The sequence below is a fragment of the Vipera ursinii genome, assembly GCF_947247035.1.
Source record: "Vipera ursinii genome assembly, chromosome: Z".
Classification (NCBI taxonomy): Eukaryota; Metazoa; Chordata; class Lepidosauria; order Squamata; family Viperidae; genus Vipera; species Vipera ursinii.
Window position 1 is genome coordinate 82,857,832 of NC_139517.1, and position 21,319 is coordinate 82,879,150.

Consider the following 21,319-nt stretch of genomic DNA (forward strand, 5'->3'; position numbering starts at 1 on the left):
ACTGTACATGATCTGTAAAATATTGATGTCAATATCAGCATCTCTTACATGCCTTAGAACTATAATACAAGTAATCCCCGAGTTACAAGCGTTCACTTAATTCTTGTTCAGTTACATGATGAGCGTCCCCTAGTGCTTACAAGCAAGTCACGAAATTACAAATGTTGCCGCACCAAAGTGGCCATTCACCCTTATGAGCAACTACAGTGGTCCTGCAACATTCACCCTGGTTATTACCTCCTTCCCCTCCCCGCGTCTCCCTAGACACCAGACCTTCAATATTCATCCTGTGAAGATTGAGCTACTTCACTTTTTTGGCTGCTCCAGGCCTTCGGTGTGTTCACAGAGAGTGGAAGCCTAAAGTAATGCAAGATCATTTGAGATCAGTGTCGTGAGATCTCACACTACTGATCTCATGTGATCTCATGGTACTTTAGGCCTTGGTTCTCTGCAACAGAAAACAGAACTGAAGCCGGGGGATGCTTCCACATGCCTACGAAGGCTGGATCTGGCCACCAGAGGCCTTTTCCAGGACTCTGCTGCCCAGATCTGAGGCCCTTTGAAGGTAGATCCGGGTATCGGAGGCCTTTTCAAGGCCAGTGCCAGTCATATCTAAGGCCAGGGGACGCTTCTGTGGCTCTCTGGAAGGTGGATCCAGGCATCAGAAGCTTTTTCCAGGCTGGTGCTGCCTGGATCTTAGGGTGGGAGATGCTTCCATGGTTTTCCGGATAGTGGATCTGGCTGCCGCAGGCCTTTTCCAGGCTGCTGATGTCCAGTTCTGAGACTAGGAAACACTTCTGCAGTCCTCTGGAGGCCCGATATGAGCATCAGAGGCCATTTCCACTTTCCGAAGGGTTGCGGAAGCATCCCCCAGCCTCAGATCTGTCCCTCAGATCCGGACAGCAATGGCATGGAAAAGGCCTCTGGTGGCCGGATCCACCATCCAGAGGGCCACAGAAGTGTCTCGTGGCCTCAGATCCGGGCAGTAGCAGGAACTGTGGCAGAAAGGAGATGGATCTTTTTAAGGTCAGTCCGGCATGGCAGGAAGGGAAGGGGAAGCATGAGGTATCTTAGTGGGTCGGGGAAGCCTTGGGGGCCTGGTCAATAACTAGGCCCTCCATGACCTTCCCTACCCTGAGATACCTCATGTGCACTTAACAATTCAGATGCATCTTATCGAGCAAGGGAGTGATGTCGTTCGAGGTACAAGATTCACTCCCATGAGTTTTTGAGTTACAAGTGAAATGGGCAGGCTGCATTACACTCTTAACTGAGGACTACCTGTATGTTAGTATATAGCATATTTTATTTATTTATTTATTTAATACTATTTCTATACCGCCCTTCATCATTTAACTCTTTCTAAAACTCTGCATTTGAATATTTTTGAGCAGGCTGCTTAGTTTGCCTAAAAATTTGATTTCTTAGTATTATGAGTCATCCAATTAAAGAATTCTGGTCAGCACATCAGATATTTTATTTTCAATTTAATTGTTACTCACTTCATCTTTTAATCTCGTTAGTGATAGGCAGTTAAGATTGCAAAATTAGATTATTTTGGCATTACTGCAATCCTTGAGAAACAGCTTGGTATGGTGGTTGAGACTATGACTTTTTGTGCCACTTTAGGCATGAAACCAGCTCTTGGGCCAGACTAGGAAGAATGTAACGACAAACCATTTCATAAAATATGGCCATAAAAACTGGATTTTTAACTATATTATACTGTAGCACAGTAAATATTTCCAACATTTGTTTCCTCAATGTAGTTGTAAAGCTCTACTGTACAGTTTATGGACTTTTAAATGTGAAAATATATTCATATATGTTTGTGCCACATATACATTTTATGGTTAAAAATACTTCAATATGAGAATAGTAACATCCCTGATGTGTTCAGGATATGTGGCATTCTTTTGATTATTTGATATCTCTCTGTCCCTTCTGTGAAAATATTCTCATTATTAGAAAACAAAGTTCTAAACCACAATTTTTTTCTTACTGTTGCTAATTTCTTTTATTTTTTATCTTAAGGGAGGTAGGCATGTCGATTATGTGGTAGATCAAATTGTTGGAAAATTGATAGAGGTGGTAAAAAAAAAAAACAAAGCTGGGGTTTCAGTAAAACCATTCCAGGTAAGTTGATGCTCATATTTCAAAATCTCACAAAAAAAGATTGTTTCATTATTTCTGTATCTTTGTTTTCTGATTTTCACTTGTTTGTGTATATTTATATATAAATATATATATATTTGAACAGGTAAAGAACCATATATGGGTTTTTATTAATTGTCTTATTGAAAACCCTTCTTTCGATTCTCAAACGAAAGAGAACATGACACTCCAGCCTAAAGGTTTTGGGTCCAAATGTCAATTATCAGAAAAGTTTTTCAAAGCAGTAAGTATTGCATATTTATTTCATAACCATAGTCATTTGAAGAATCATTGACCAACTTCTTCAAAGAAAGTAAAATCACTGATGTGGTTTACATTTCAGAAACTATTCTTAATATGACTAAATGAAAAGTAATAAAAAGAATAATGCTTTAATATTTTAAATGCTTCCTTTTTAATTAATAAATACTGATGCTTATTAACTATCTTGTAGAATGTTTTCTAGTTTTGGGAATATAACATGCAGTTCAGTTCATAAACATTGTGGCTCTTCAAGTACTATGTGAAAGAGCCTTGTGGCATAATGGTTAAAATGTAGTATTGCAGGTTAACTCTGCCCACAACCAGAAATTTGATCCTGACAGGATAAAGGTTGACTCAACCTTCCATCCTTCAGAGGTTGGTAAGGAGATGAATCATTGGGGGCAATATGTTGACATTTCTAAATCACTCAGAGAATGCTGTGAAGTACTGTGGAGTGGTATATAAGTGCTATTGCTATTGCTTTTTGTTAATTATGAGAATAAAAATAAGGAAATATCAAACTGTGTAAAGAAAAGATTCTGACATTACTGCAAAGTCTTCGAAGAAAAATGGATTTTACTGCTTTGATACATTTATTTTAATGTAAATCTTTTTCTGGTATTTTTAAACATGACTGAATTCAATTTTTATAGGCTTCTAACTGTGGCATTGTAGAAAGTATACTGAATTGGGTGAAATTCAAGGCACAGACACAGCTGAACAAAAAATGTTCATCGGTGAAACATAGTAAAATTAAAGGGATTCCAAAGCTTGATGATGCTAATGATGCTGGTAAGGGCTAACGATCACTTGGGATACTTTTTATAATAATATAAATGCCTCCAAAATCATTAATTAATTACTACAAACATACTTCAGGTAAATATTCTTGTTACGTTGTACATGTTTGTTGAAATAAGGTTTCAACAAACATGTACATGGATTAATACTAAATATAGTTATACCATGGTTAAAGAGCCATGCTATTTAAAAAGTTAATTTATGTCAAGTATCTGTATTTTTTAAGTAAATGTTTTTTTTCCTGAAAATGTACTATTCTCTATTTTAAGAATTTAGTTTGAACTAAAGATTACTTCAATCCCCTTACTTTGATTTTTTTGGTTCTTTTTCATTATGTTATAGGTGGCAAGCATTCTTTGGATTGTACATTAATTTTAACTGAGGGAGATTCTGCCAAATCTTTAGCTGTCTCTGGTTTAGGTGTTATTGGAAGAGATAGATATGGGGTTTTTCCACTCAGGGGAAAAATGCTTAATGTTCGTGAGGCATCTCATAAACAGGTAAAACATGTCATTTAAAGATTTGTTGAATGCGTACCTAATATATATGCAAGTATTTACTAATACAGCTTGTTTTAATTTTACATTTCTACACAGATTATGGAAAATGCAGAAATTAATAACATTATAAAAATAGTTGGACTACAATATAAGAAAAGTTATGAAGATCCAGAGTCTTTGAAAACATTAAGATATGGCAAAATTATGATTATGACTGATCAGGTCAGTTGAAATTCTAAAATTAAAAATCCATCATGCAATCCTTTCTTAGCCTATAGTCTTTCTATTGCTTGTCATTTACATTAACTTTCTGTATTATTCTTCAAACTTTATTTAATTTGCTGACATCTTTTTTGACAACCTGGGTACTTTATACTAATTGGTGACATTGATAGTATTTTTATTTATTAAAACAAATATAAACAAGTTTCCATTGACTTTATTTTTTGAAGTGATTGATTCTGGGTAGAAAAGATTTTCAGTCATTTTATCTTTTGAAGTGATTGATTCTGGATAGAAAAGATTTCCAGTCATTTTTAAAAAGCGTCTTCAATCTTTTCAAGATTTTTAATATTTATGTATTTATAGTTTTCTGCTATTATTTTTTCTGATATATTTTCAGTTATACACTGTATTTTTAGCATTCATATTATATATTTTGTTTTTTAAAAAAGAATTTTACATATGTTGCTTGAATCCTGGATCTATATAAAGAAAAAGTTGTATTTAAAGAACTGGTGGTGCAGTGATTAGAATGCAGTATTGCCAGCTAACTTTTCCAATTGTTGGCAGTTCGATCCTGACTGGCTCAAGGTTTACTCAGCCTTCCATACTTCCGAGATCATAAAATTAGGACCCAAATTGTTGGGGACAAATATACTGATTCTGTAAATGGCTTAAAGAGGGTTGTAAAGCATTATGAAGCAGTATATAAGTTGATAATTGCTATTAAAACTGTAACATTCATTCAATTCTACATGATTTGCAGAAGAAATATTTATTTATATTTCTAAACCTCCTATCTCCCTCAGAAAGATAGATATAGAAGTAATAGGATACTATATAAGCGTATTTATCTGAATATAGCCTAAGTAGCTTTCAAAGCACTTATCGATATATAAATCTTAATTGAATTATTTGAATAGTAAAAATAGAATCATTTGTAAAAGTTATCCCTTGTGGTAGAGTCATATTTTCTTTTTATTCAGGATTCATCCATATTTAGCCATCTTTACTTTTTTATTCAGGATCAAGATGGATCACATATAAAAGGTTTGCTAATCAATTTTATTCATCACAATTGGCCTTCTCTTCTGAAACATGGTTTCCTTGAAGAATTCATTACTCCAATTGTAAAGGTAATTAATATACCGGTAGTCAGTGTACATGCTATAATTAATAAATCCTGAGGTAAAATTTACGTCATTTAATATTTGAAATGAAGTATGAATATAATTCTTTCAATATTCAAGCATATTTCTTTATATATAAGAATGATTCTAGACTTAAGAAAAAAAATTCTTCAGCAAAAGTTGAATATAAAATATTTAGCATTTGTGTTTGTAGCTTTGATTGTATAACAGGCATAATCCTTTATTGCTCTGCTGAACTTAATATAAACTTTTTGCTTTTATTTCTTAGTATAATGCTAGCATTTGTTATATGAAATAATCTGTCAGAGAGTCATGGAAAGTTTTATTTGACACTATTTCCACCTTTTCAAGTATCCTAATTTAAGTATTCAATATCCAGTCCTTGAAAAGCTTGACATAAATATATTATTCATTCTAATAACAGGGCTTATATGCCCAAGCATGTGTACCTGTAAAATATTTTGAGCTGTATTTGGACTAACTTGTTATAAGTCAAGTGGTGTTATGCTGGCCCAAATCATACTTGAAATAACCATAGCAAGTATCATATGTAATTTTTTATAAAACACAGGAAAAATTATGAATTAAAATCTAACTGAAATTCTCTTTATTTTAAGGCAAGTAAAAATAAGCAGGAACTTTCCTTCTACAGTATTCCTGAATTTGATGAATGGAAAAAACATATGGAGAATCATAAAGCGTGGAAAATAAAATACTATAAAGGTTTGTACTGAGCTCCTTTTCTCCTTTTTCAAAAATATTTTTAATCCAAAATGCACTTTAAAATGAATTAATTAAAATTGAAATTTAGTTGATCTGTCATTTGCAATACTAATTGGATTAACATTTTTAAATCTTTATATAATCACTATTGGGTTAATATTAAACTGTTTTGGCTGTACTTTTTGGATGTTCTTGAGCAATTATTAAATTATTCAGTAATACATTGAGAAAAAAACTTTAGATTGAAATGTCAAGCTTTTTTTCCAATTGAATTAGGTTTAGGCACTAGCACTGCTAAAGAAGCAAAAGAATATTTTGCAGATATGGAAAGACATCGGATTTTATTTCGATATGCTGGTCCTGAAGATGATGCAGCCATTACATTGGTAAATATCTGCTGGATATCTTTTTTGCTAATTATAATTATTTAAATTATTGAAACCTGGCCTTAAACCTGGTATATTATTTTAGTGTAGATCATTTTAATTGAGAATTAAGTACCTTTCCTAATTTTGTAATACTTCTTGCTTTTTACCATGTACTATCTTACATGGTCTGAACACAATCTATATGCTGGATTGTATAAACTAATGTAGATATATATACAGTATATGCAGGGCTTTTTTCCTCATAGAACGCTCAGAACGGAGTTCCGGCACCTTTTTTGGATGGAACCTTGTAGGGTAGGCAAGGCGGGTTGTATGACATGTGTGAGTTCCGGCACCTTTTTCTTTTACAAAAAAAGCACTGAGTATATGTGATGTTAGAATTAAGTATTTCTGGCATTAATCATTGTATTTTGCAGTGACAAATACAATATCTGATTATGAAGCAATGATATCTAAATTTATGTGGCAAAAATCTGTAAGAAACCCTAATAAAAGAAAACTTTGATGAGAGCAATGTTCTAACCCTACAAAAATAAAATAAAATGCCTTAAGATTGATTCCTGCAGTCTACAAAATTTCATGGGATGAAAAAGTGTAGATGCACGTTGTCAGGTTTTTGAAATTTTAAAAATTAGGTGAAGGGAAAAATCTAAAAAAATCTAAAAACTAAATCTTAAAAGAGGAGTGCTTGGAATATGCCCAAAGTCAAAAATACAAAATTAAGCAAACTTTGTGCCGATCCTGAAACATGAAAGGTAACGTATAAATTCAGTATTTAATTTAAAAATTATTTATAAAATGAATGTACTATTATCCCAAAGATGCTTTTTCAAGATGCAATTGGACTTACCGGTACTTGTTTTTCTCTGAAGACATTTTACTTCTTATCCAGGAAGCTTCTTCAGCTCTGACTGGATGGGGTGGGAATGGAAAAATTTATACTCCTTGCCAACAGCAGGTCATTTGCATACTTTTAGAGAGTCATTTTGAATACAAATGACCAGCTGTCTGCAAGGAATATAAATCCTTCAATTCCCCACGATCCAGTCAGAGCTGAAGAAGCTTCTTGGATGAGAAGGAACATCTTCAAAGAAAAACAAGAAAGTCAAGTTGCCTCTTGAAAAAGCACTTTTGGGACAACAATGACCTGGATGACTGAGAAACTCCATAGACAATGTACCATTAGATATAAGAAAGGAATTTATTGGGGAAACACAGGAAAGCAAGGAATTGCAGAATCACAAAGAAAAATGTCCAAGTTACACCAAACAAACCAGCTTAGCTAAAGTCTTTGTTACTTCAAGGAGTAAGATCTTGGGTTTCAGCATATATTCAGGGTTCATTACCAAGAAGATGACAGCAGAGGGTTCATCCTGGCCTTCTGCTTCAATGTTCTCTTATCCTTGATCCTTTCTTTTTCATTTTCTTGCCTGAATACTTTCCCCCGTCTTTTAAAATGAGAATGAATGCCAGTCACTTAGAGTTTTTAAATTGTTGCTTTGTCCAGACAAGGAGAATGCTACATCTATGTTGTTTAGATTATAGTCAGCAAATTGGAATTTATCTAAAAACATTTAACTTCCTGATGAAATTTGGAAATGAAATGTAATTTTCATCAGTTGTATCTTTATATAAATGTACTATGTTGAAAAGATTTTCTTAGAAAAAGCTGAATCCTCTCAATATGGAGCTATTTGTGAGATGCTCTATTTGTCTTGTCATAAGAAGGATCAGGTAGTCTTTGAGTTATCACTTAATGGAGCCAGCCCATTAAATGAATTATTTTCCTTAATGATTGATTCCCTGTCCCTGCTGTCCTGAATACAGCCATTAAACAAATATGTAGGGTTTCTAAGTGGAGCATGGTGTGTCCCAGATAGGGAGATCCTTGGAAACCCAGTGCAGGTGGGGAGGAGGTATGGAACCTGGTGGGGTGGCAAAATAGACTCAGTGCCTGTGGGGAAATTGCTGGGCAGGATAGGGGTGGTGGTTGTGCTGCAGCATGTCTGCAGTCGGTTGTAAAAGCAAATCACTGTGGGGATGCTATAGCAGTCTTAACCTTGAAACTGGGTTATAGATACATTTTGGGAGGTCTGCCATAACTTTGAATGGTTGCTAAGTGACTGATCTTAAGTCAAGGACTACCGTATTTAAAATTTTGTTGATATAGTATGATGAAGGTCACTTGTGTTGGTCTTGTGAATACGAAGGGAACAAGAACTTTGTCTGTGATACTGGTTTCCAGATCTACTAAATCCTTTATCACGCTTGTTCTTGTTCATAAATTATCTCATTTTTAGATTTAAATATTTCAAATATAAATAAAGATTGGATTCTACTATAAAGGTTATTTCAATACTGATTTTTTTAAAATTTTAATTCCATTTATATCCTGCCCTTCTCCGAAGACTCAGGGCGGCTTACAAGCTTAGCAGTAGCCTTCATTCTATGTATATGCCTGCTTATTAGGGCTTTCACACACACCCCAAGCGGCATTATTACAAAGTCAGCTTAATTGCCCTCAACAATCTGATATAGTTAATTAGATAGATCGCTATGGATTTCAGCAGAAAAATGTTGCCATTCTAGTTTTATACCCTTAATTCTTTGTCAACATAAAGAAAGCAATATTTTTCCTGTGACTCAAGGTTTAAAAATGTTTTTTTAGAGGTATTTTGTTGCTTTTTCCTTTTTGTCCCTTTTCCTTTTTCCTTTTTCTATTTTTTATTTGGAAATAAAGGAAATAAAATGACCCTTTTTTCTTTTCTATCTACTTTATTTAGTAATAAAGATAAACTAAACATTAATAAGTTATATAAATTTAATTTAAATAATTGCTACATGTTTTAAGTGTACAGGTCATATACAAGATATTAAATTGCCTTCAAATTAGGACTTTTTTCTAAAATGTGCCATCCATTAGTTTCTGTTACATATTTTAGAATGTAGCATGGGATGGATGGACACAATATTTTTTGATAGTTATTCATTGTATAGCTTACAGTTATTAGCTGTTTCTAGTTTATGTCTTTGTTGGGCCTTGATTAAAACTTGATGTTTTATAGTGACCCCAATCTTTCTAGTCATGAGCAGTCTATGTTATATTTTTGTAGGCCTTCAGTAAGAAAAAAATTGATGACAGAAAAGAATGGTTGACAAATTTCATGGAAGATAGAAGACAACGTCGGTTGCATGGATTACCAGAGGTACTGTTGGAATTTTAAGGAGAAATAAATGATGTAATAATGAAATAATGATGTAATAAGTAATAACAACTGTTATTTATTTTAGCAATTTCTGTATGGGACCGCAACAAAGCATCTCACTTACAATGACTTTATCAACAAGGAGTTGATTCTCTTTTCCAACTCTGATAATGAGCGATCCATCCCATCACTTGTTGATGGTGAGTTCACTTTTATGATTTAAATATGTAATTATACTGCAACACAGAATACTATTATTTGCATTTTTTCTGGGTTTTTTCATTTTTAGTCTTCTATCTAGAAGAAGCTTAATTGCTTTAGAAATAGCAACAGCACTCTCTAAGTAGCTGACAACATCAGCATATTGCCCCCAGCAATTTGGGCCCTCATTTTACCAACTCTCATTTTACCGTCTTTTTTACAAATGAAGCTGTATTAAAGCTACCCTTATATTTGCTAATTTTATTATGACATATCAGGAAATCAAATGCATAAATTTACAATTCTTTATATTTATTAAATAATTTTTGTGTATTTTTTTTGTATAAATTTACTTAGATATTCTGATTAAATTGAGCCTTGGTGGAGCAGTGGGCTAATGCCTCCTTAAGTAACACCAGCTGCCTGCAATTAGTGCAGGTTCGCATCCCACCAGGCTCAAGGTTGACTCAGCCTTCCATCCTTCCGAGGTAGGTAAAATGAGGACCCAGATTGTTGGGGGCAATTAAGCTGACTTTGTAATAATGCCGCTTGGGGGTGTGTGTGAAAGCCCTAATAAGCAGGCATATACATAGTATGAAGGCTACTGCTAAGCTTGTAAGCCGCCCTGAGTCTTCGGAGAAGGGCGGGATATAAATGAAATTAAAATAAAAAAATAAAAATAAATAAATTGCAGTTTAATTATTTCCTCTTATATTAACATTACTTTGAAAAAGTACAATTTTGATTTTTTTTCCTTTTCTGTTTTAATTCAGGCTTTAAACCAGGGCAGCGTAAAGTTTTGTATACTTGCTTTAAGAGAAATGATAAACGTGAAGTTAAAGTTGCTCAGTTGGCTGGCTCTGTGGCAGAAATGTCTGCTTATCACCATGGAGAGGTGAGTATAGAAAGAAAAAAAATATCCATTTTACCTTGATTATTTTGGAAGAATAATTTTGCAGAGCGAGGTAGGCAGATTTGAAAAGTTAGAATTTTTTACTTCACCTGTGGTAACCTTAGGGACAAATAAAAAAAAAAGAAACTCCATTGAAATCCAAATTCCTGTTAGCCGTGTTCATTATCAACATAGTTATTTGTAATGATAATGTATAAAGTGAAAACTTGATAATAAATTATTTTCAAAATGGAGTGGGGCTATTTCTTTTTTTTTTAGACCTTGTCAGACTTGGAGCATTAAGTAATGCTCAGCAATTTATTCTATATTGACTCATAATGTTGGATTTTTCCATTTGTTAAGTAACATTACTTCAATATTTTTTTCTAGCAAGCTTTAATGATGACAATTGTAAACTTGGCTCAGAACTTTGTAGGAAGTAATAATGTCAGCTTGCTACAGCCTATTGGTCAGTTTGGTACTAGGCTTCATGGCGGCAAGGATGCTGCAAGTCCTCGTTACATCTTCACCATGTTGAGGTAAAGTTGAAAACAGAAATCTAAATAAGCTTTATTTGAAATAATAAAATCTTAGGAGGTATGTTATTATTATAGTGTACGATAACTAGAAAGAAATCCATAAATATTTCAGTTCCTTAGACCAGAACTGCAACATTTTGGTCAACTCAATGGCTATAGGAGAAAGCACTATGAAATTTATCCTTCGGAAGTTGCAAGGAACACAAAACGCATAACTTGCCAAAAAATCAAAATGAAGAACCCCACACCTTAATTTAATTTGTATTTTTTGTAAGAGAAAGGGAGAGAGTAAAAGGGGGAAAAAGAAAGTGTTTAAGAACAAGTATGAATAATAATATCACAGTCTTGTTTAAACAATATTATATATACCTATTCAATTGGGATCAAAGGATACTTCTTCATGCTACCTGATAATTTTGCATTAGGTGTCTGGAAGGTGTTTGGTAGTTAGGATAGTAATTGAGGTTTTCTAATCTCTGTTGAAAATTACTTTAATATTCTACTGCCTGAGGAAGGCTTCTCACTAGATGCATTACATAACGTTTAGAGTACCTGTAACATTCTAGTTCATTTGTAACTTTTACAGCAATTCAGTTTAACAATTTATTGAATTACAAACCAAAATAACTTCAAAATTTTATTTGTCTTTTTTTTAAAGCCCTTTAGCAAGACTACTTTTTCCTGCAGTAGATGACAATCTTCTTAAGTTCCTGTATGATGATAATCAGCGTGTGGAACCTGAATGGTATATTCCCATAATTCCTATGGTCTTAATAAATGGTGCTGAGGGCATCGGTACAGGATGGGCATGTAAGATTCCAAACTATGATACCAGGGAGATTGTGAACAATGTCAGACGAATGTTGGATGGATTGGATCCTCATCCCATGGTAATGCAACATTCATTGCAGACTAATGTAATGTAACTTTTTTCATAAAGAGGCTAAATATATTTATTTACAGAGGGACAAACTTATGTTTTGGGAATGAGTATACAAAAATATGGCTTATAGTGAGCAGAAGAGGCTAAGCAAACTATAGAATATTTTTATAGTCTGTGTGACATGCCAAGTAAGCCAGAAATCAGAAAGCAAGAATAAATAAAGGCTTTAAGCTTTTGTTAGGAGAGAAACAAATCTGGTTCACAATCGCACTAAAGAAATTGTGGAAAGAGAAGGAGAAGTAAAGCAGAAGAAATTGAGCAGCTAAAATCAGTGCAGTAAGATAATATTATCAAATGCTTCTTTGTTTGATTGACTAATTATGGTTAAAATCTTTTGTTGAGGACAGTTTGGCCTCAGTTTTTAATTATAATTATAAAACAATTTACTTCTATTCATGAAAGGATCATTTGCACAGAAATATTGCATATATTTAGAATTTTGTATTTCTGCTTAAGTTTTAATAAATATTCTCTCAAACTATGTACTTGGTATTTCGGGTACTCATACCATATCCTTCTCTTTCATTTTAACAAAATAATAATAATAATAATAATAATAATAAACAACTTTATTGCCACTTTGAATGTACACCAATCGGCATACATGAAAATAAAATTTCATTGCATACAGCTCTCAAAGGGCCACTATCTCCGTTATACACTCCTTGTTCGTGGCCAGCTTACGTTTCAGAACATCCATTTTAGTCTCTGGGGAGCGAACGATGACAAACAGGACAGATAGAAACAGAGCTCCATGTGGATTAGCTCTCAAATCAGCTTGTATTCCTGCACGACAATCTTGCCTCCTCTCCTTTTTCTGATCCTGTCTCTTCCACCTTTTCCTTAAAGGGGTCTCACTCCTTTTCACTCCTGGAGCACGCTGCCGCCTCCTCCAAAAGCTTCTCTCTCTTCCTCTGGGCCTGCTGACAGCCTCATCCAGTTCCTTCGCTCCATAAGCCCCGGGACCTCTCCTCCTCTGCCTCCTCTGGAAACAGCCCTGATTTGCAATAGAATCCGTCGCTGGGCCAGCAGTCAGATCTTGCGGCCGGCAGAACAATTTCAAACAGCACCAATGACTTTTAACGGTCTCACCAACAGTTCCGAAACAGCTAAAAACTTGCCAGCAAAGTTTGTTGGTGATATGTTAGCTTAAACGTTGTTCAAACACATTAAAACCTTCCCGATCATGTGGCCTATAACCCTTATATCCCTCCAAAAACTTTTCACCTTCGAGAGCCATTGCAGCCGCAGTCAATCCAGGCACCACCATCTTAGAACATTTGCCATTATGGAAATTATTAGGATTAAGCCCATATTTCCAATGCTTACTTTTTCCATCCCATGGAGGAAAACCCTTATCTCCAATCTTAGTCCTGCTTTCTGCAGGTGTGGTAGAATTTTTTGTCTATTCAGGCCTATCTAGGTAGAGGCTTTAAGAAAAAGATGCAGAGAAGGAAGGGAAGAAATAATGAAGGAAAAGAGAGGGATAAGAATATAAAAATAACTCTACAAAGCCCTGTAGAGCTGGGATTTGTTCTTTTGAAGAAAGAACCTTCAGCCACATATATGGCTTGGAAAAAGCAGCTGCATCAATCAGTACCAACAGAAGAAAAGCTGGCCGCCTTTTGTTTCGCCCAAGAAATGACTTGAGGAGAACTGTGGTTTTCGGCTCCCTCTCTTCCTTTTTTTTCCAAGCTAAGAAAAGTATGATACACATGCAGATAAATGATTCACTGGAAGCAGTGGTGTTGCTGTTTTTCCAACTGGAGAAGATCAGACTAGATATCTTATCCCTTCAAGATAGGAAAGGTCAGGAAATGAAATCATTAGGAGTCTTAGAATGTACTTTAATAATTTGACAGTTTCAAACCTGTCAAAACCTTTCCCTAGTTCAATTTACACCTTACACGCTCACATCATAATTAAGTTTCTTTGTCATGTTTTATATTTTCCCATAGTATAAATCTCTTCTCTGTAATGGCTTTACATTCTCATTCTATTACTCTTTTATTCAAACCAACATTCCATCCCAGATCTCTCTATTCAATTGAGAAGTAGCAGTGAAGGTGACCCTACTCTCTCTTCTTCTCACTGATAGTAACAGAGTAGCATGGCTGAACATACAGAACACATGTGACCAGATAAAATTGTACAATCAAGTGGGAAATCACACTCACAACAACAGAGGAGGTGATCTCACTAATTGAAAAGAACTACTGGACATGAAAGAACGATTTTATGCTATCCACTGTCAGCATGATGAATAGCGAGATTAGGAGCACTATCAGGGACGTTTTGTCTGATCAGAGAAGAAATTGCCACAGAGGTAGAACTAGCCTAGCTAGAGATAGAAGAATGGAGTGTCTTCACTGGGGGAGAACATAAGAGACTTAGAGAGAAAGAATCTGTCAGATGAAGATGAGGAGGGCCTCTTATTGATCCAGCATTTTTAGAGGTTATTCAGTATGGAGATGATTAAGAACCTTTGATTTACTAAGAAACATCTACAGTGAAACTATCAGCAATACTAAGAGAAATCTTCCTTGCCATTCCCAAGCCAAGCACAAGAAAGTCACTATTACAAAAGACACTTGTGTTGAAATAATAAAAAAAGAACACTCAACCAAAAACACAGTCTACCCCAGCGGCTCCCAATTTTTCCTATAACCTGCACCTTTAGAACCCCTCTGATTCTTGTAGCCCTTACAAAAGTTCAAAATAACGGCAACGAATTATGCATATACATTATAATTTTGAAAACCCAAATTTTCGCACCCACTGCAATATTGTCTTGCACCCCCAGTTGGGATCCCGTGGTCTACCCAGTCTACCTGTTCAGCAAGCTGTGGAGGAATAACTCTTATTTTACTGCAATATATCTAATACTTTTGCCACATACCAATATTTAGCTCTTGATAAATTAAGTGAACAAGTGTAATATTTTGACCTGTTTGTTTAATTGGGTTCTCTTTATCTAGTTTCAGGACTTTTTTTAGGGAACAGAGCACTTTGTAGGTCATATTTATGCAGAAATAATGAAAAATCAATCTTTTAAACATCCTTGTATATACTCTGATTCATACTTACTTTTCTCCTTTTTCTGTGGTTATAAACTAGCTTGCTATTTCTGTACAAATGTTATTTTAGTCTTAAATATTGATTTGATATTAGATGAATGTTTTCGTTATCTATAATTATAAAAACTATATGATGATTTTTAAGTTGTGTATAATTAATGTCTATTTTTAATGTTGTAGCTTCCAAACTATAAAAACTTTAAAGGAGCAATCCAAGAACTTGGTCAGAATCAGTATGTAGTGAGTGGAGAAATATTTGTGGTTGATAGAAACACAGTAGAAATTACAGAACTTCCAGTTCGAACATGGACTCAGGTAAATATTTTTGATGCAATTTTATGTTTAAAATATGTCTATTATTTTCTTTACATTTTCTTTTCATTTTTAATGTCTTTACAGGTTTATAAAGAACAAGTATTAGAACCAATGTTGAATGGGACTGAAAAAACACCAGCATTAATTTCTGATTACAAAGAATATCACACTGATACAACTGTGAAATTTGTTGTAAAAATGACAGAAGAAAAGCTTGCTCAAGCAGAGACTGCTGGACTCCACAAAGTCTTTAAGCTTCAAACAAGTTTAACTTGTAATTCTATGGTAACTTTCCTCTATATTTGATCTCCAGACGAGTAGCTGTTTACCATTTTTCAGTGTTACACTAGTAGTAATATATTCTGTATAACACATGATTAATGTGTCTCTTCATATATTTTATATATATTTCATATATTACAAAAAGTAATATTCTCTCTTTGCTCATTTAACCATGGCAATTGAGATCAGGAACTCTGTTGCTAAGTGATATGGTCATAAGGTTTGACATTATGTGACTGTGCCAATTTAGGGCACAGTTCCAGCATCTCAGCTGCAATCGTTAGATGAACCCCATGTCATATAATTGCCATGTGCTGCCTTTCTTTTGAGTTCTCCATTGGCTTTGTTGCCTAGTGCCTGAATCACAGGACACTATAACAGCTGCAACTTTCAGAACTCTTTGTAAGTATTCCTCATTCAGTGCTATCATAACTTTGAATAGTCACTGAACAAGTGGATTTCAAATAAGAACTACCTTTATAATTATTATTATGATTAGCAGCCAATTATTTATAAGATACATCCAAACATTTTCAGGAAGCAAAATATTTGTTGTCCAGTGTAATTTATAGATTTTAATAGATTCACGTGGTCCTAAAATACTTAAATAAAAATAGCTTAGGAATTGTTCTATTCTTCAAAAGTAGCCCTGTACAAAAGGTGTTGCATAAATATAATGTAATGTAAATATAATATAACCAAGACAGGAATAATTGTTGAGAGATTATTGACCAAAAATGCAGCTTATGCATTGAACGTAATACACTCCTAATCATCTCCAACTTTTAAAGATAAAGTGGCATCCTAGGATAAGAGAGTCCAGTTCTTTTCAGAAGAGATTGAATTACGGTCCCCAGTCCATTCCTTCCACTAATTAGGAATCCCTTTAATTTGTCTGGCTTCATTCCTATTTTTCCCGTCTACCGGGTCATCCATTCCCTGGTAATTCTTCATTTAAAATAATGTTGGGAATGCCTTTTCAATATATTTTAAAATAAAACCTTGTGCCTGGCCTATAATTATTTATGAATTTTAAGATATTAATCAGCATTTAAATGAGCTTAAAATTCAAAACTGGCAATATTATTTATCATCTGATTTCTAAAACAGTGATTAAATAAGTATTATTTTATATATATGTAGGTTTACAGAAATACATGGTTTAATGTATTCAGAAGGAAGCTATACAATATTTTGTTTAGCAAGGGTTGCAACCAACTAATATGCTTAGAATTGTAACTTTAATTTCATTAAAGTTAATAATGAATAATGTTGTTAAAGATGCAATGATTCCTCATTGTAATAGGCTTTATTAAACACCTTTAAATTCTTATATGAGGTATGCAGAATAGGCTATCAATTTATGGGCAAAATAAAATAACTTCCAAAAAGTTTTGCCTAGCCACCATTTCTATTTTCCTCACTGTTTTGTTGGGAGGTGTAAAATCAACTTCTTCCTACTTCAGAAACAATAATTTAATTATTAATAATTTTAAATTTTAATTTCAAATAAGTCTTTTAGACATAATCATAGGTGGCAAATCAATGGCAAAGATATTGAACAAGTATAAGTCTTCAGATATTTTGGGATTGTTTTTCATGGAGCCAACAAATTTAGTCCCTAAATGAGAAAATCTGAAGTGAAGCTGTTCTATTAAATTTTTTTCATATACCTGGTGGACTAAAGTATTTGAAAGCAAAATAATATGGCAGCTGTATTATGACTTCCAAAATGTGCATAGCAGAACATAGAATATTAGATGCTGTACAATGAAGCTTCCTAAGTAACCCGGTTTTGGTTCTTCGTTGTGTTCTGTTCCTTGTGGTCTGCCTTCTTTGACTCTTCAAGACCAATTTCAGATTTTTTTGCATAAATTGCTTTGTGCCACTTTATGTTATTGTGGATTCCACCCTGCTGTATTGATTCCAGTTGGATTTGATGAAGCCAAAGCAGCTTTCAAGCAATGTGCCAGAGATATTAGCTCCGCAAAATAAACTTAACTAAGCTGCACCATATATTCAGTGAACCCACAGAAAAGTTTTCTGCATATTACTTCTACAGTATTGTTCCCAAAACATCAAAATAACTTTTACTCTTGTTCACTATAATGTTTTCCGCTCTGCTGTCTTGGACAAATGGTTATATTAAAGTAGCTCAGCCCTTGTGTGAGGGGGGAAATTGAAGCTATGGATCATATTTCCTCATGTATAACACAATATCTGGGCAGGACAAACTAATTACTCTTGCTAGCTAACCAGATGGCAAGGTATTCTAGACAATGAAGTCTGATTCTCTGTCTGGATTATGATTAAAAATGTTTACAACAAGTCTTCCAAGTGAGGTTAATCTAAGTCTTACTAGGCTTTCATAATTCAGCATATTTTCTCTTCCTTCTACCTCCTTCCTTGTTCTTTCTTTCCCTCTCCCACTTTTTTCCCCTCTTGTGCTTTTAAATATACACATAGTACTTCATGTTTTCTTTTGCAACTTCTTTATTAAAATTGGTTGGAATATAATGGCCATAATCCCAACAAACCCTAGCAGGGCTACAGCAAATATTAAAATTAATGTAATTTAGCATAGCTTTGCATTCTCATAGTGTTCTTTTTAAATTCCAGTATTACTTATATATTTTTTTATTTGGCCTAGTTACTTATAACATTAAATTAGTTATTATAAAATTAATTGTAATTTTATTGGGTTCTTTTGCATTTTAATATCTGTACTCTAATTTTATCTTTATCTTATTCTATCACTGTAACATTTTATTTTTATTTTTATTTTTGCATAATTGTTATTTTATTAGTTCTATGTTTGTCTATGGCTGAAATAAAATTTATTAAACTTCTGCCCAAGTTGTGTAAAAACGTTACTGAGAGATGGATAGTTACTAGGTTTTTGCACTACTGGTTAGTTTTGCTTCCTATCACCATTCATTCAATGTTATGACACCACTGAATGAATGGTGGTTACAATTGGTCTTCAGAATTCCAGCCCTCCTAGCATCTATATAGCCATATGATTGTGATTTGGCCACTTAGCAACAATTTTCACTTATGAGTAGTTGCAGCATTCTGCAATAATGCAATTACCACTTGCAACCTTCCTTGTCAGTTCCTCCAGAAAGTCAGTGTTAAAGCCAATAGAGAGAGTAGCCAGTCACTATTGTCTTCCTGACCTGCACATTCTTCCCTGGCCCTTTGCGCTCATTCAGCCTAGTAGCTTCTTTAACTTTAATATTTGACACTTTGGGGAAAAAACAAAATGAAAAAACTTAAGATATAGTTAACAGAGATTAATGCATTCTCATTAATTTCCCCAAAAAACCCAGTCAGTTTCAGGTAAATCAAGTAAAATCTGATTTTTGAATTTAAAGCTGATAAATTTATAGACACTAGTTTTCTATAATAATTATACTTTTTGTCTAGAACTAATAGCTTTTATTTAACATTTTAGAGTAGTGGAAATAGTTTTTAATCAGATTTTTTTAACATTTCTGCAGGTACTATTTGATCATATGGGATGTCTGAAGAAATATGAAACTGTGCAAGATATCTTAAAAGAATTCTTTGACTTACGTTTAAATTATTATGGTTTGCGTAAGGAGTGGCTTGTAGGAATGTTAGGGGCAGAATCTATAAAGCTTAACAATCAAGCTCGCTTTATTTTAGAGAAAATTCAAGGGAAAATTGCCATAGGTAAGAATAATATAGAATTAAAGGATATTGTGAAATTTATAACTTTCTTTTGAATTGATCTCTTTGGTGCATACATATTTTTCATTACAATCTCTTTTCCCCCCTAGAGAACAAATCAAAGAAAGATCTGATTCAGATGTTAGTCCAGAGAGGTTATGAATCTGACCCTGTCAAAGCCTGGAAAGAAGCGCAAGAAAAAGTAAGTCATGCTTCTCCATTGGTCTCTTTCATTTACTTTGTTGAGAAAATCACAGTCAAATTCATGCATTTCCACAGGATAAACATATAGATCTCTTCAGTAGAGTTTAAAGAAGAAGTTTAAGCCTAGGCAAATTGATTGGTTGCAAGAAGTACTATAATTGTATTGAACTGAAGATCCTTTTTAGAATTCCGTACAGTGAATGAAAATCAGGGCCAGCCTATCCTTTTCTGCTACTGTATAATTCATTAATAAATATTATATTGACATGTATGAAGAAAAACAGGCAAGAAAGAAAGCAAAGTGTTGGAATGATGTCAGTATATACTGATTTTGACTTTTTTAGATTACTGTCTTTTCACAGTATATAATTTTTTTTAAAAAATGTCCTTTTTGGATAGAATTCAGTCCAGGTCACACTGTATTTTTAACAATTGTATAGATGTTATTAGACTATGATATTCTAGTTTTGTCTTGCATGGGTATGGCAGTCTTCAGAATAATTTATTAAAATCTATTGTATCTATTAATAATGTCTGTGCATAAACAAGCCTGTTATTTATATTGTAATAAATTTTGCTTTTCTCTGAAGATCTGTCTACCTGCCAGTATTTTTGAAAATTTGAATTTGAGCATTGTATTTACTATTTTAAAAAAGTGATTAATTTTTTGATAATCTACCTAATATGTTAATCATTATTTTTCACTTTAATTTAAAATTTTATTATGTTTCCCAAGTCATTTATATGTGTGCAGTATTATAATTAATTAATTTTATCTTTAAATAGGCTGCAGAAGAGGAAGAAATGCAGAATCTGAATGATGATAGTTCATCTTCTTCAGGATCTACTTCAGGTCCAGATTTCAATTACATCTTAAATATGTCTTTATGGTGTCTTACTAAAGAGAAAGTTGAAGAAATCATTAAGCAGCGAGATACAAAAGTAGGTATTTTCTGAGTTTTGAAGATGAAGGTTCTTCCTAATGTGCTATTGAGAATATTGTTTTATGTTGAAAAAAAATGCAAAATTGCATTTTATACATGTTAATTTTAAAATTAAATTTATTTCTCAAAATGTATAATTTAATAGCATTATTATATTGTTAATGAACAACTATTGAGTAACAACATGTACATGATTTGCTGTTTACTTTTCTTGATGATATAGTAGATCAAAGCTCAACTTTACATTGGTTCATAATTTTTGTGTGCAATCCATTGCCACAAAACATGGTGATAGCCACTAATCTGAATGGCTATAAAAGGTGACTGGGATAAATTTACCCAGGATAGTGTGTCAAAACCTATTTGCTTTGAAATCTTCATCTTACCTCCCAATTGAGAGAACCTTGCCTCCAAATATCAATTGTAGGCAACATTAGAAGGAGTTCTCACTACTTCAGAACTCTGACCAGTGTCAGCAACAAAATGTTGAACTAAGATGGACTTTAGACTTATTCAGCAAAGTTATATTTAAGTTCTTATATTTGCTTACCTTAAATGTTCAAAGCATGTCTCTAATATAAATTGTTTTGCTCTTCTTTTATGTCTCGTAGGGAAAGGAACTCAGTGATCTCAAGAGAAAATCTTCTTCTGACCTTTGGAAAGAAGATTTAGCAGCTTTTGTAGAAGAACTTGATGTATGCTCACCTATATTAAAATCCTTGCATATTGTCAAAGTTTATATTAGGCTATTATTGGTAGCAGTTGATTATCTTAAAATAATTAAGCTCATTATAAGGGAATGGAATTTGTGTAAAT

At 33.5% G+C, this 21,319-nt stretch overlaps 2 protein-coding genes across 2 annotated transcripts in view; both read left to right on the forward strand.

The window, feature by feature from the left end:
- The window catches only part of LOC310650187 (DNA topoisomerase 2-beta-like), a gene marked incomplete at its 3' end in the record, with an annotated part of 18,733 nt that extends 18,180 nt beyond the window's left edge, over nucleotides 1-553 (forward strand). Inside the window, exon 4 of the mRNA XM_083379018.1 lies at nucleotides 438-553. Within this exon, the coding sequence (XP_083235144.1) occupies nucleotides 438-553 (116 nt within the window). The remainder of the gene's footprint in view (nucleotides 1-437) is intronic.
- A 638-nt stretch (nucleotides 554-1,191) lies between these two features.
- LOC310650188 (DNA topoisomerase 2-beta) overlaps nucleotides 1,192-21,319 on the forward strand; it is a gene marked incomplete at its 5' end in the record, with an annotated part of 38,835 nt that continues 18,707 nt past the window's right edge. The window contains 20 exons of the mRNA XM_083379019.1: nucleotides 1,192-1,203; nucleotides 2,035-2,136; nucleotides 2,261-2,398; nucleotides 3,072-3,210; nucleotides 3,562-3,719; nucleotides 3,816-3,941; nucleotides 4,967-5,077; nucleotides 5,710-5,815; nucleotides 6,092-6,201; nucleotides 9,318-9,410; nucleotides 9,496-9,610; nucleotides 10,385-10,506; nucleotides 10,894-11,042; nucleotides 11,701-11,932; nucleotides 15,243-15,377; nucleotides 15,462-15,662; nucleotides 19,163-19,358; nucleotides 19,466-19,557; nucleotides 20,346-20,501; nucleotides 21,115-21,198. Coding sequence (XP_083235145.1) covers nucleotides 1,192-1,203; nucleotides 2,035-2,136; nucleotides 2,261-2,398; nucleotides 3,072-3,210; nucleotides 3,562-3,719; nucleotides 3,816-3,941; nucleotides 4,967-5,077; nucleotides 5,710-5,815; nucleotides 6,092-6,201; nucleotides 9,318-9,410; nucleotides 9,496-9,610; nucleotides 10,385-10,506; nucleotides 10,894-11,042; nucleotides 11,701-11,932; nucleotides 15,243-15,377; nucleotides 15,462-15,662; nucleotides 19,163-19,358; nucleotides 19,466-19,557; nucleotides 20,346-20,501; nucleotides 21,115-21,198 — 2,577 coding nt within the window. The remainder of the gene's footprint in view (nucleotides 1,204-2,034; nucleotides 2,137-2,260; nucleotides 2,399-3,071; nucleotides 3,211-3,561; nucleotides 3,720-3,815; nucleotides 3,942-4,966; nucleotides 5,078-5,709; nucleotides 5,816-6,091; nucleotides 6,202-9,317; nucleotides 9,411-9,495; nucleotides 9,611-10,384; nucleotides 10,507-10,893; nucleotides 11,043-11,700; nucleotides 11,933-15,242; nucleotides 15,378-15,461; nucleotides 15,663-19,162; nucleotides 19,359-19,465; nucleotides 19,558-20,345; nucleotides 20,502-21,114; nucleotides 21,199-21,319) is intronic.